This window comes from Artemia sp. Qi Xiang Cuo, chromosome 1 (genome assembly GCF_049724085.1).
Source record: "Artemia sp. Qi Xiang Cuo chromosome 1, ASM4972408v1, whole genome shotgun sequence".
NCBI lineage: Eukaryota > Metazoa > Arthropoda > Branchiopoda > Anostraca > Artemiidae > Artemia > Artemia sp. Qi Xiang Cuo.
In genome coordinates, this window is record NC_142794.1 from 70,906,079 (window position 1) to 70,921,274 (window position 15,196).

General features: G+C 37.7%; 1 protein-coding gene across 1 annotated transcript in view; it reads left to right on the forward strand.

The window, feature by feature from the left end:
* Positions 1-15,196, forward strand: part of LOC148956676 (uncharacterized) — a 275,875-nt gene that overhangs the window by 204,003 nt on the left and 56,676 nt on the right. The window contains exon 13 of the mRNA XM_089091698.1: positions 14,276-14,576. Coding sequence (XP_088947824.1) covers positions 14,276-14,576 — 301 coding nt within the window. The remainder of the gene's footprint in view (positions 1-14,275; positions 14,577-15,196) is intronic.

Genomic DNA, 15,196 nt, shown 5'->3' on the forward strand with positions numbered 1-15,196 from the left:
TTTTGCCAATTTGGAAACTACAACGCTTTCTATAAACACCTTATATGCCCCAGGGCATAAATTAGAACCCTTACCCTAAGGTCTGTTAGGGTGGTTGTCATTCTCTAAGACCGAATTTCTAGAACTTTTAACTACGTTAAACAACATGGCTATCTCAAAATTTTGATTGGATGTGTTTGGGGAAATGGTAGGCGTGAGAGGGTTGTTAGTGGCCTTCCAATCACTTTCGACTATTAAAAAGGGCATAAGCTACTCCAATTTCCAATTGAATGAGCGCTTTTCGAAGTTTCTACAACAACTTCTTCGATACGAAGTGCCCTGCTCTAAAGGAAAAAATTAATAAATAATACATTGTGCCAACATCGTTCTTATATGCCCGCGGGGCATAACTTAAAACTCTTGCCCTGAGGATTGTTGGGAGTGTCCTCCTCTTTACTTAGTCCCCGTTTCTTGTCTCATTCTCGAGTGTCCCCGTTCTTTACTTAGGCGGCGCGATCGTGCTGCCTATGATTTATGCACCAACTTTCTATATAAACCTTATATGCCCCCAGGGAATAACTTACAACCCTTGCAGTGAGGGCTCTGAGGAGGTTATCATCCTAGAAGACCTAATTTCCAGCTACGATGAACAAAATGGATATCTCAAAATTTTGATTGGATGTGTTTTGGAAAATGCTGGGCGTGAGAGGGGCGTTAGTCGCTATCCAATCACTTTCAACTATTAAAACAGGCACTAGCCCATTTAATTTCCAATTGAATGAGCCCTTTTGAAGTTTCTACGAAAATGCTTTCAATGAAAACTTCATATCACCCAGGCCAGAACTTACAACCCTTGCCCTGAGAGTTGTGTGGGAGTGCCCTCCTCAAATACTTATTTTCTATCTGTAAATCAACTACGCTGAACAAAATGGCTATCTCAAAATTTTTATTGGATATGTTTGGGGGACTGATGGGTGTGGGGGGGCTAGTTGCCCTCCAACCACTTTCGACTATTAAAAAGGGTACTAGCCCTTTGAATTTCCAATCGAATGAGCTTTTTTTGAAGTTTCTACAACGCCTTCTTTAAAGACCTTATATGCCCCCAGGGCATAACTTAAAACCATTGCCCTGATGGTTGTGGGGGAGTGTCCTCCTCAAAAACATGATTTCTATCTGGAAATCAACTACGCTGAACAAAATGGCTATCTCAAAATTTTGATTGGATGTGTTTGGGGGAATGATGGGCGTGGGGAGGGGGTAGTTGCACTCCAATCACTTTTGACTATTAAAAAGGGCACTAGAACTCTCAATTTTTAAATCGAATGAGCCGCTTTTGAAGTTTCTACGACGACCCCTTCCATATGAAGTGCCCTGCTCTAAAGGAAAAAAAGAATTCATAGTACATTGTGCCAACATCGTTCTTAAATGCCCTCAGGGCATAACTTAAAACCCTTGCCACAAGGGTTGTGGGGGAGTGTCCTCCTCAAAAACATATTTTCTATCTGGAAATCATCTACGCTGAACAAAATGTCTATCGCAAAATTTTGATTGGATGTGGGCGGGGAAATGATGGGCGTGGGGGGGCTAGTTGCCCTCCAATCACTTTCTAATATGAGAAAAGGTCCTAGCGCTGTGAGTTCACAATCGAAGTAGCCTTTTTTGAAGTTTCTATGACAACGCCTTCTTCAAAAACTTTATAATAGCCCCAGGGCGTAACTTAAAATCCTTGACCTTAGGGCTATGGGGGAGTTATCTCCTCAAAAACAAATTGTCTATATGGTAGTTAGCTAGACTGAACAAAATTTGTATCTCAAAATTGTGATTGGATATTTTGGAGGAAATGATGGGCGTGGGGGGGGGGCTAGTTGCCCTCCAATCACTTTCGACTATCAAAAAGCGCACTAGGCCTTTAAATTATCAATCAAATGAGCCTTTTTTGAAGTTTCTGCGACAACGCCCTCTATAAAAACCTTATATGCCCCCAGGGCATAACTTAAAACCCATGCTATGAGGGTTGTGGGGGAGTGTCCTCTTCAAAAACATATTTTCTATGTGGAAATAAACTACGCTGAACAAAATGGCAATCTTAAAATTTTGATCGGATGTATTTGGGGGAATGATGGGCATGGAGGGGGGGACGAATAGGACCAATCACTTTCGACTATTAAGAAGGGCGCTGGCTCTTTGAATTTCCAATCAAATTAGCATTTTTTGAATTTTTTACGGTAACGCCGTCTATAAAAACCTTATTTGCCCCCAGGTCATAACTTTAAACCCTTGCCTTGAGGGTTGTCGGGGATTATCCTCCTTAAAAACATATTTTCTATCGGGAGATCAACTACGCTGAACAAAATGGCTATCTCAAAATTTTGATTTGATATGTTTGGGGGAATGATGGGCGTGGGGGGGGGCTAGTTGCCCTCCAACCACTTTCGACTATTAAAAAGTGCACTAGCCCTTCGAATTTCCAATCGAATGAGCCTGTTTTGAAGTTTCTACGACAACGCCTTCTATAAAAACCTTATATGCCCCCAGGGCATAACTTAAAACCCTTGACCTGATGGTTATGGGGGAGTGTCCTCCTCGAAAACATATTTTCTATCAGGAGATCAACTACGCTGAACAAAATGGCTATCTCAAAATTTTGATTGGATGTTTTTGGGGGAATGATGGGCGTGGGGGGGGGGGGCTAGTTGCCCCCCAATCACTTTTGACTATTAAAAAGGGTACTAGCTCTTCGAATTTCCAATCGAATGAGCCTGTTTTGAAGTTTCTACGACAACGCCTTCTATAAAAACCTTATATGGCCCCAGGGCATAACTTAAAACCCTTGACCTGATGGTTATGGGGGAGTGTCCTCCTCAAAAACATATTTTCTATCTGGAAATCAACTACGCTGAACAAAATGGCTATCCCAAAATTTTGATTGGATGAGTTTGGGAGAATGATGGGCGTGGGGGGTAGTTGCCCTCCAATCACTTTTAACTATTAAAAAGGGCACTAGAACTCTCAATTTCCAATCGAATGAGCCCCTTTTATAGTTTCTACGACGACCCCTTCCATATGAAGTTCCCTGCTCTAAAGGAAAAAAAGGATTCATAGTACATTGTGCCAACATCGTTCTTATATGCCCCCAGGGCATAACTTAAACCCCGTGCCCCGAGGGTTCTGGGGGAGTGTCCTCCTCAAAAACATATTTTCTATCGGGAAATCAACTACGCTGAATTAAATGGCTATCTCAAAATTTTGATTGGATGTGTTTGGGGGAATGATGGGCATGGGGTGTGGGCTAGTTGCCCTCCAATCACTTTCGACTATTAGAAAGGGCACTAGCCACTCCAATTTCCCATCGAACAAGTCCTTTTCGAAGTTTCTACGACAACTCCTTCGATACGAAATGCCTGACTGAAAAAAAAAACACATTTTGCCCACATCGTTCTTTACTTAGGCAGCGCTAGCGCGCTGCCTATGATATTCATATCAAAAGTCTGTTTTTTAGAGTTTCGGTTATTATTAAGCTGAGTTGCTCCTTACTTACAGCTCGTTACCACGAACTGTTTGAATACAGAATTAGTTCTAAGAAAGAGACAAGAGAGTGGAGTTAGAAATTGATTTATAATCCCAGGGCTTTATTCAGGACTTTAATTTTTTTTTGGGGGGGGTATTTTTTCGGTGGGGAGGGGGGAACTTTAAAAAAGTGGATCAAAAATGTTAAATTGATATTTAATCCCTCTTTATATCTCTGAACATTTCTGGTCTATGCTGTTATTATGAAAGTAAAGAGTGAGATTAAACCCCAAAATGAGCAGAATTTATTCTGTATACGAGGGGGCTGCCCTTTCCTCATCCCCACCTCCGCCTCATGGTTTTAGAAACTTCGGAGGATGCTCGTTCGATCAGAAATTGAGAGTTCTATTCCTTTCTTTATAAGTCAAAAGTGACTGGAAACCAACCAGCCGCAGAGGGTATTTTCTGGGGGGGGGGGGAACGCTTAGACCCAGTATTACTATTACTAAGACTAATGGTGTTAATGTCGAACTTTCAGGTCCTATTGAAGAAGATTTTTTGCTAAAATAAAACACATTATGTTCAAGTTGGTTATTGAAAGGGCGTGACAGCAATATTGCGGGCATATCAGCAATATTGCAGAAACAGCTTAAAGTCGAAAGTCGAAACTATTAAGTCGAAACTATCAGGACATGAGAAGGGGATGTTGAACTAGACCAAAAATGCACTAATGAATACAATTACCTTTTACTGCTAATGCTACCACTACTACTGCTGTTATCACTAATACTACTCCTAAGGCTCCTACTATTACTTTTGCTACCATGACTACCTCAAGATATTCAGGTGGGATATCTTATGACTAGGATAGGGCACAAAGTAGAAACTTTCACAGTAAACTTATGTTGCTTTGAAATTAAATCAAAAGGCACTATGTGCATACTGGTTCTCAAGAAGAATTCTGAGCAATATCTCATAAACGACGAAGGGTATTAAGTTGAAACTCTCAGGGCTTTACTGTCACTACCTTCTGCTCTTACTTTTGAGCTAAATCAAAAGAGTGTAAGTGCATCCAGGTGGCCAAAATAACATAGATACAACGTTTTTGAAACAGAATAGGGTATGAAGTTTTGTTTTTTTTAGGGAATATTGAGGAGACGTAAAACTAAATCAAGAGACACCATGTGTGTCCACTCTTTCAAAAGTGCGTATATTATTAGAAATTGTTGAAAAATCTTGTCCAACTTATAAATAGTAAGCCAAAATCTAGATCCGTATAAAGGAAAACTGAAAAGATTTAGAATGCTCTTTTTGGGAAAATTTTCCCACAAAAGAAGTTTTTCAAAGACAAGTAAAGAGTTACAGTAAACCAAAGATGAGTAGAAATAAATTCAAATAATTTTCAAGCTTAAAACTACCACAAACAGCAATAAATAAACAAAAGAAACCCAAAACGAACATAATTTACAATAAACGACCGTGTGAAACTCAAAATGAGCATAAACTAGAAGAAGAAGGGCTGACACCCCCTCCCCCTATACCTTCTAAAGACCAGAACATAATTTGCACTTTACTCAAAGTGTTGAAGAAGACAGTGTTGACGATCATTCTGATTTTATAGATATTAAAATTTGTATGATTTTTTAGAAAGGACGGTAGCGCCCTTAAAAAGTCAATTCATCTTAATAAAAATTATAGAAAAATTATAAAACTTACTGTAAGGGTTTCTAGCTTCCACCTGAAAATATGTGAAATTTTGTAATGTTTTGCCAGAAGAAAGATCAGGGGTGCGTGTTTATTTGCTCTGTTTTTTTTTGTTTTTTTTCTTCTTTTTTTTTTGCAAGGATGATCGTATCGAACTAATAGTCATGTAAAATCGGGAGAGGGCTCGCTCGAACGGAAATTACAGTTCTAGCTCCCCACTTCGCAACAAAACCAATTGAAGGGCAACTATATTCCTCCTCCCATGCTCCTTTTTTACCAAAGTCAAAAATTTTTCCGATCAAAATTTTGAGATAGCCATTATGAAATTTATCTAGTGTTTACATATAGTTTTTGTTATTGGGAAGTAAACAGATGTTTTTGGGGGAGAGTGAATTTGATGTGGAAGGATTTACCAAGGGAGAATTTTCCATGGGGAGGGAAGTTTCCGCGGAAGAACTTTCAAAGGTAAACTATGCACGGGGGAATTTACTAGAATTTTTATACAAAATTGTTTTTATTTTATTTACTTTATCTTTGCAAATTTAATTTTACACATGGAGGTATTCCGAGAAAATTGCCCAGGGAAGATTTTCAAAGGAGTTGCGATTGTCCGGAGGATCTTTCCGTGGGGGTGGGTGGAGATTTTCCGTGGGAGAGATTCTCCATGGGGGAATTTGACGGGGAAAAACTTTCCATTGAGACATTGGGAGGAGAGAATTTCCATAAACAAATAAGTAGAGAAAAAATGAAATTTTTATATAAGACAGTGAAATACAAATTTGAATTAATTTTTTGACCGTATACACAACGTCCATCCTACGAAAAGCAAAAGAAGAAAATAAAAACAATATAAAAGAAAATCAAATTAAAATTAGATCTTTAAAACTGAAAAGTGTTTTTTAAAAAATGTTTTAAATCAGCCCTAATATCATTACTTCAAGGAAGTTCAATCAGGACAGTCAATGAGTCCTCAATGAACTTCCTTGAAGTAATGATATTAGGGCTGTTTTAAAACATTTTTTTAAAAACACTTTTTAGTTTTAATGATTGAATTTTAATGTAAGTTTCTTTTATATTGTTTTTATTCTCTTCGTATGTTTTGCTGAGTACGGCCCTTGGATATAGGGTCGAAATATTCATTTAAAGTTGCGTTCCACTGTCTTGTATAAACATTTCCCTGTTGTTCTACTTATTTGTTTATGATGGAAAGGCAGTGTGGTCTTCGTCGCTATTTGAGAGAATTTCCAGTAAAAATTTTCAACGAAGGAAAAATGTCCGAAATGTTTTTGAAAAACTGTTTTGAAGAAAAACTAGTCTTTTTTCAAACGAAAGTAGGCTAAAAATGATTTTCTTGGCGGAATTGTCCGTAAGAAGTTTTTTGGGTGAGTTTTCAGCAGGGACGGAATTGTCTGAATGATGAGGGGATCTTACGCGAGAGGAGCTTTCCAAGGAGGAATTTGCTTGGGGGGATTTTCCAATCGCCATTCGCCTTTTTTCAAAAGGTAAATTTTCTCGAATTATTTGAAAAACGATTAGAAATTAAATAAAAAAAAAAAATTCAACTAAATGGAAGGAGCAATATTAAAACTTAAAGCGAACTAAAATTATCCCTTAAATGAGGACAAATCCCCCTCTTCTACTAATTCTCAGTGGAAAATATTTACACGTTGCTGATTTGAATAGCCAAAAATAGCCAGTGACTTATTTTTCATTATCCTGATCCTGAGGAATTCCAAATCAGGATTTTTGTAATATTCATTCATGTAATAGAATTTTTTCTGTATTTTATTAACAATTTGGGAAAAATTGTGTTAATTGCTTGTTTTGTTATTGAATTGCTTTGTTACTGAATTTTACCAAACCCTAAAGTTAACCTGAGCTAAAAAAAATAAATGATAAGAAATATCAAAATCGATATATCGATTATCGAATGTAAAAATGTCCATATATTGATATATCGTATAATCAAATTACCGCCCAACACTATCTCTAATAGCGATTGGGTTGTTTTCTCAGAAAAGATATTCGCAAAGAGGTTTACCAGTTCTTCGCTAATCAAAAACCTTGCCAAGAAGGTTTCGCGTGACATTAAAATTAGAGAAGTTGCGGAAGTGACAGAACTGTTGCCAAGATGTTTAGTATTTTATTAAAACTTTTTCAGACAGAATTAAATATTTGAGTTAGGATCTGACGGGATCTGAATTTCGTTTATCACCTGAGTGTCATATTTCCTAAAGAAAAAAGTCCAGATATTGAAGTGTATTTGGTTCACATCTTTTTAACCCTTGACAGGCCACTATATGAACGAATACCAGGAAAAATCTACAACGCTTCCCATGTAATCTCTAGGTCAGACTATTGACGAAAAATTTTATTTTTGCATGATTTATTCAAAATTGTAAATTTTAGACCATGTTGTAAAAATACGACATTAGCCTCTCGAATATATAAAAATGGGGCATTTTCACTTGGTGTGGGAGGCTTTAAAACAATTGTTTTTGGCAGTAAGGCACAGTGGAAGGTCACATTTTTCGCATTCAAAAGTGGTATATCCCGATTTGCACTCTTTGCAGCGGCTCTGCTTTTCAGTCTTTTTCGGCCAGTGATCAAGTCCATCGGCTTGAGCAGATATTGCCGGTCAGATTCGATTGCGACTTCGAATGGGGCTGGGGCTGGGACTATCTTCAACATCTGCGGATGGTCTACCACGTTTACGTTGGGGTATCACACGCGCCGAGGCATACAACCCTGCAGCAACTTCAGACCTGAAGGCTCTCAAGATCATCGGTTCGTCTGTCCTTGAAGTCAGCGCTTTGACGTCTGACCTGAAAAGAAGCCAGCTATTGCAGACTGCTGTGTCAATAAGCCACCAGAAGATTCTCATATACCATTTTCGTGTCCGAAGATTAGTTCGGCACATCTCCGCCAGCATGTCTGCTAAATCTACGCCACCCATATGACGGTTGTACTAATAAACAATGGCTGGCCTTGAAACTTAAAACCTGGATTTATCCTTAACGTTCCAGCGTCTGCACGTATCCTGTGGCGTTATTCCTGCATACGTTGAAGCCAAGCAAACCGTGTTGTTATCTAACCATTTCACTACAATAACGCCAGAATGAATGTCAGTCCTGTAATCTGACGTTCCTCTCTCTCGTTTCTTCATTTCACCATCTGTGAGGAGCGGGCAGCTCTTCAGTCACGCTTTGTTCAACGTACTAATACAAGGGAATCCTTTAATTTTGAGCAAACTCATTAGTTTCAAGCTCGAAAACCAGTTGTCAAAGTAAATTTTGTAGTTCATTTTCTCTGGCAAGGTACTCATCAGCCGTAAAACTATGTTGCCTCCAACTCCAAGATCTGGCTCTATGTCATCTTCAACAAGAGTTCCCTTCCCTTGGTAAACTTCAAAATCATATACAAAACCTGACACACCGGCTCTTGTGAACACTTTTATTCCCCACTTCGTCGGCTTTTCGGTAGATATTGTCTCAAGTTGCTTCACCCCTTGAAAGGAATCATTTGCTCGTCAATTGAATGGTGTTCTTCGGGGCTGACTTCAAGAAACTTGGAACGGATATGACTCAGGACGGGTCGAATCTTGTATAGCTTGTCAAATCCTTGTTCTCCAGGTTTCTTAGCTTTATTGTTGTCGTTGAAATGAAGAAAATGTTTGATCTTGTCAAACCTTTGTTGGCCCATCTTGTCGGCAAGTTGAGGGTATCTGGTGGCTGCTTCCCTGTGCATTCGATAATAGGGAACTTTTATCACTCCCAATAATAGAATAATGCTCATGAAAACTTTTAGCTCTTCGGCAGTGAGGCAGAGGTTGCATCCCTCAGTTTGAAGTGCAAAGACGTTACTTTGTTCAACTATCAGCTCAAGAAGTTCATCGTCAAAGAATTTTTGGAAGTATTTCACTGGAGTCTCCAAGATGCCTGGAACTTGGCAAGGTTCTCCTTCCTAAGAAAGATCAACTTTTTCTATCTCTACTTTTCTTCAGTCGAATTTTTCTTGGACTTTCGACTTCTTCTTTGATTTTCCAGTACTTGCTGTTACCGGTTGCTGTTGCTGACTGGAGGGTGGAGTTTCCCCCGAGTCATCGTCACTGGGTTCAGTGTTAGCCTCCACGTCATCCTGTTCCAAGAAGAAGTGGAGATTGTCCAGTAGAGGCAACAAGTCTGCATCAGGATCATCGATAAGATCTTCTGGAGACAGGAAGTCTGGATCATTGTCATCACCATCGTCGGACAAATCAGACAACATGTCTTCTCGAATGTCAAAAATATACTTGGCCGCCTCTTCTGCGTCAATTCGGCGATTTTGAGCTCGTTTTCTTAGTTTGTCGTAATATTCCGCCATCTAGAAAGAAAACAAAAATTAGACATATGAAACACCCTGGCTACTCAATGATCCACCATTCCTGAGGGGTGCTTTGAGCTACTATGTAGGAGGGACTCCTCCTACATAATAGCTGATGTAAAATTATATTGTTTTCTTCACCCTTTTTATTTTCTTATTTAGTTGTTTGTTTCATAATTTTGAGCCACGATCGTCCGATGTTGTATTTTTACAACAGGAGGAAGTTTATCTTGCTACTGATCCAAATTCTTGCTTATTTCGTGAATTTCAACTACAGTAATTCTAAACGGTATATATTTTATACGCATATGACATGCAAGGAATCTCCTACCTTTTCGTTTTGTTTCCAGTTTCTAGCTTAGAAATTGCCTACCTTTTTATTCGTTTTTCTTATCCCTTGGTTTGGTGACTCACTGTTTAGGGCACATGTCACACAGCAGCTCCCCGAAGGTATCAATCGACTGCCATCTTTCAGCCCCAACGAAAGATGTTGATAAAAGCAGTATTTTTTCACAGCAAGATGGCAGTCCAAGCTCGAAAAGTACAGATTTGTTTTTTTACAACAATTGCCTGTGTAGGGTTAAATCTATTAAAAAAAAATAATTAAAAAAAAAAAAAAAAAAAAAATCGGTCGGCTGTTCCTGCTTTTTCAGTGGTAAAAATATTCCGAAATATCCCAATGGTCCCAAAAATACCCCGAAAGTCTCAATGCCCCAATGCTTGAGCTAGCTCTGAGGCGAACTGAATTGCAGTTGTTGAATGTTATGGTACCCAAAAAAATAAAAGTATTATTCCTACGCTGATAAATATTTAGTTCGCTTCTAATTTGCATTGATTGAACAAAATTTCTCCGGTTGGCAAAATTATGTTCAAAACAAATAAAATGTTCTCACTTATTCGCTGGTAAAAATGAGTGGTTGATCAATTGGTCAATTGAACAACATTTCTACTCTAGTGAAATTATATTAGAATTAATAAAAGGTAATCGCTTATGCACTGGTCAAAATAAGCAATGGATACTCTCTTTTAGGTACGAACACAAACGAGTCCTATTTTCCAGGAATTTTCTAATGAGCGTTGATAGAATTTTACTTTCAATAAGAAAGGCTAATTGAATTTCCCACAGTGACGTCTAAAGGTTGTTTAGCTTGACACAACTTCTGTATTCAATGTTGTTAAGTGCCCTTTGTCAGCTTTTCTTAGCGTGATAAAAAACAGTAAGAGCACCCATTGTAAGATGGTTAATAGATTTCCTCTTTTATTATACAATTTCTAAAGGGTAAAAGCCACGATTAAACACAAAATCTGGCTTTACCTTTTTTTCTCTTTTTTCTTCAATGAAAAGCTCGCCAAACTGGGTTAACTGAAGCGTTATTACACAGAAACTTTTTGTTCCTTTTACGGGGTTAAAAATATTCAGATCTTGTTTTCCATTTTCTGGCCCAAAATTTGATAGATTATAGCACGGAAGTACTGGAAATTGGCGCCTACTAGCGGAGGGCTGGGGTTGGGACAGGAGAAAGAATTATAATTTATTACTTTTTTGAAATAAAGATACAAAAAATTTATTTCAGGGCGGGGTATTTTTTTCTCTTTTTGATTAAAACACCAAGAAAGCGATTTTTCAAAATCCTAATTGGCGCCCCTGGCATATTAGAGTACTCTGTTTTTCTCTTTGGCCTTATGTACATCCCAGAAGTGGCAGCTCTACTGCCAAGCTACTCAATATTTAATTTTTTTTTCAAAAGAAAGAAAAACCTTCCTGGGAGAATTAAACAATAAATATCTCACACGCTATCTGTCACTTTTATAAGAAAATAAAAAATGAAAGCCCCTCGTCTAAGATGTTTCCATAGATACAATGTACTATTTCATCAGTAATATTAGAAAGTTACTAAGTGCTCATAGAAAGCATTTTTGTTGAAGCAATTGTGTATTGTTGCAAACCATAATTCACTTTAGTCAAGGCATTCACATAGGGAAGATCTGGGCTTTCTTCTGTGAGATCTGCTATTCCTCTTACGAAAAAAAAATTCGGAACTTCTTGATTTGCCCTTACTCTGAGCCAGTGGGATTACCATGTGAGAAACAAGCCTGTTCTGTAGGAAAAGAACAAAAATAGAAGAAATGAAACATGCCGTTTCTATGAGTTTGAACGATTTATGGCTTTTTACCTGTTTATCGCTTCAACATAGTATGCAGTGACACTAAATTACATTTTTATTGCGACAAGCCTGTGGCTTTCTCCTATATTGAATAAAATAAATTAAATCTCTGGTGCATCACCGCCAAGTCTTCATTTAAAATTATTGCTCTTCTGGATGTTTCATAGCTTTGGTAGCTTTCCTTGGGAATTCTAACTTTTTAACAAAAGCATTTGTTCATTTTGTTCAACTTAGCGTAGTTCAGTTCCATATAAATGAAGATCCGTGCTTCATCCTATGAGATCCGGTCTCCATTTTGCAAAAAGAATCTCGAGTGGTTTTCCAGATCGTTTGTCCTTTGAACATCGGAGACTACCAGGAGAGAAAGAAAGCTATTTTTGCATGCATCAGAAGAACGAAGAGAAACCTGAAACGAACTGAATGGCTTTCGTGCCCTTCTTATCTTAGGGTCGACTAATTAGGTTGAACCTTTCTTGACAGTTTATCCGTTTGTTGTCATTTTTTTGGGGGGGGGGGGGGATTTATTTAATACTCCATGCTTTTCGGTAGTCGGTTTCAATCTAGCTCAATCGTTTAAGTATCGGTAACATTTTCCCCTTTTATCAAAGCGGACTATCGGAAAATAAGCAGACTAATTAAAGAAAATTAATTACTTTTACTCCTGATCTTAGGTTGTGCTCATTTTATAGAGCATTTTTATCAACCGCTCATGAATACACGCATTGGTGTTTTTTCTCTGTAGGGAGGGGGCCTGACCTCCCTCCCTGTAGACACACATGAAGCTGTAAATGGTTCATACAAGTGCTGTTAACAAGTGGGTGGAAAATGGGTTAACGGCGTAAACGGGCAAAGGTGTCAGCAGGCTCTAAAAAAAAAAAAAAAAATATCAGAAAAAATCTCCCCCCTTTACTATTACAAAATTGCTTACTTTTACTATAATAGATGTATACAATTGTTGCAGGGCCGTATCCAGGATTTTTGTTCAGGGGGGTTTTACTAATTTTTGACTTTTTTTTGGGGGGGGGGGTTTACTAATTTTTGACACACTTTTCGACTAATTTTACTGATTTTTACCTAGGTTTTACTAATTTTCGACTTATCTTCGAGTCGGTAAAAAATTTCGGGGGGGGGGGGGGGTTCAAACCGGGTAACCCCCCCCCTGGATACGGCCTTGAATTGTTGGTATTTTTAATTTGAATTGGTGGTGGGTGAGTCTGAAGTGCTGTCGACAAGTGGGCGCAAAAGGGTTCAATGTACCGCGAAATGGGTCTTGAATGCCCTTTATCAAAAGTTGTTTCTTCGTGCTACTAAAATAAAATTCGGACCCCGCTTCAGCAACAATAAAAGTACCCTTGAGCTCTTGAACTAGCCTACTTTATTCGCTCGACAATATGGTTTAATAGTGAGATTCGGGAAAGCGCTATTAGCAAACAAGAATTACTAAGCATCACAACAACCTACCATCCGTTAAGCGCCATGCGAACAGATTTGTAAACTTCTTCGTGTCATATTTTTTAAATGTATGTAACAAGTGATGAGTGCTGCGATGGCTATTTAGTTAAACGAATACAAATACGCACAAAAGACGAAAACCATGCGAGGAGAGCGGCAATTTTATGATGGATAGGTTTATTCCACAGTAAATTAAAACAATAAATCCAATTACATCATGATATACCCCCCCCCCTGCAAGTTTCTAAAGCCGATGATGCAGGCAGAAACGGAAAAACTAACATATTGAAAAGACAAATGAGGAACAGCCGCACACCACATATCTGATAAATAGTATCACTCCTTTTGTCATCGTCTGTTAGTTCGTCCAAGTCGAAAATCGCCTCTTTGACATTATTCATAATGACTCGGAATAAATTATGATAATCTTTCGTCTAATCCTTTGATAATCCTTTGTACGGTATATGCAAAAAATATGTAACCTATTAAAAATTGCAAGAATTAAGGGGAAATACGGATCAATCGTATATGTGATTTTGTAAACAAAAATCAAGGCCTTATTAAGCGCGAATAATGCAAATTATCCCATTCTTAGTACAACTATTTGACTTCTTAATCGATGTTTTCCAAGTATAAGTGTATCTGAATTTAAGTTTTGTTTTTGAGATAACTTCTGAGTGTTCATTTTATTTTTGGTGGTAAGTTTTAAGCTTTGTAGGGTAAAATAGTGATGAAGAATAATTATCTGCTATCTGATAGGAAAACTCTCCAAGTCATATTTAATTTGATAATTCTTTTTGATTTTATCAAACCATCATTTCAAAAGATGACATGTCAATAGTCCTGATAGTTTTACAGTCTTAAATATTAATAATATTCCTGCATATTAACATTTACACACTTTAACATTTACGTATACATATTCTACTGTTTATACTCTTATATAGAATAAAAACCTCCTGTGTGTGATCCTGTTGTTCCAGGATCAAGTTTCTAAGGGTCGAATCAAACAAAGAAATAAGTTATCTTTTGAATTGAATGAACATTTAAATTCCCAGTCGCTTTAAATAAAAATTCCATGAAATCCAAGAGAATCCTTTTTCCAGATGTAAACGAGTGCCTTGAAGTGGGAATTTGCTCACAGATTTGCATAAACGAGAAGGGATCCTTCAAATGTGATTGCGTCGACGGATACAAAAAGGATCCTAATGATAAAAGGAAGTGCAAGGCCATTGAAGGACATGCCTCTTTATTAGTTGCACATAAAGTGGACATTAGAAGGATATCTTTGGACAGACAGGACATGACGCAGTTGGTAAATGACACAAAAAGTGTATGCGCTATCGACTATGACTTCAAAACGGGCATGCTCTATTGGTCAGATTCTCATACAGATCGTATATACAGGTAAGTATCTTATTTTATCTTTGTATACTATTATCTATCACCTAAGCGTCATATTACAATATTTATATTCTATCCTATTTCTGTTTATCGTATTTATCTCCTTGTATTTTAAGCACCTTATGTCTGTTTGAACGATTCTGGAAAAAGGGAAAATTTTGTGCAAAAATGGAATCCAAAGATTTTTCATAATAGATAGTATCCGAAAGCACCCTCAATGTAAACAAAAGAACAACATACAAACAAACCAAAAAGCAGTTTATTAGCAATTTTCTGCAGCTTTTCGTTTGCAAGTTTGGTCTATGTTGTGAGCCTCGTTTGAGCCTCAGTTTGATGATGTATGTATTGTAGGCCTGGGTCTATACTCAGTTCGGTGACTATGACAATATAAATGCAATGACAATGCAGTTATGGCGTGCTTATGCTGCCATCTTTGAAATATGAAGCAAAACACACCAACAGATTTCCCAAAACAATACTGAAGAAAAAAATGTAAGAAAAAGTACCAACCCAAATACTGTTTCATAAGAAAGGGCTCATAGATCATAAACACCAAGACAGTATTTTTTTTTCAATAATCCAAGAAGAGTTGGCCTATGAGCCTCTTCTATTCAAGAAAAACT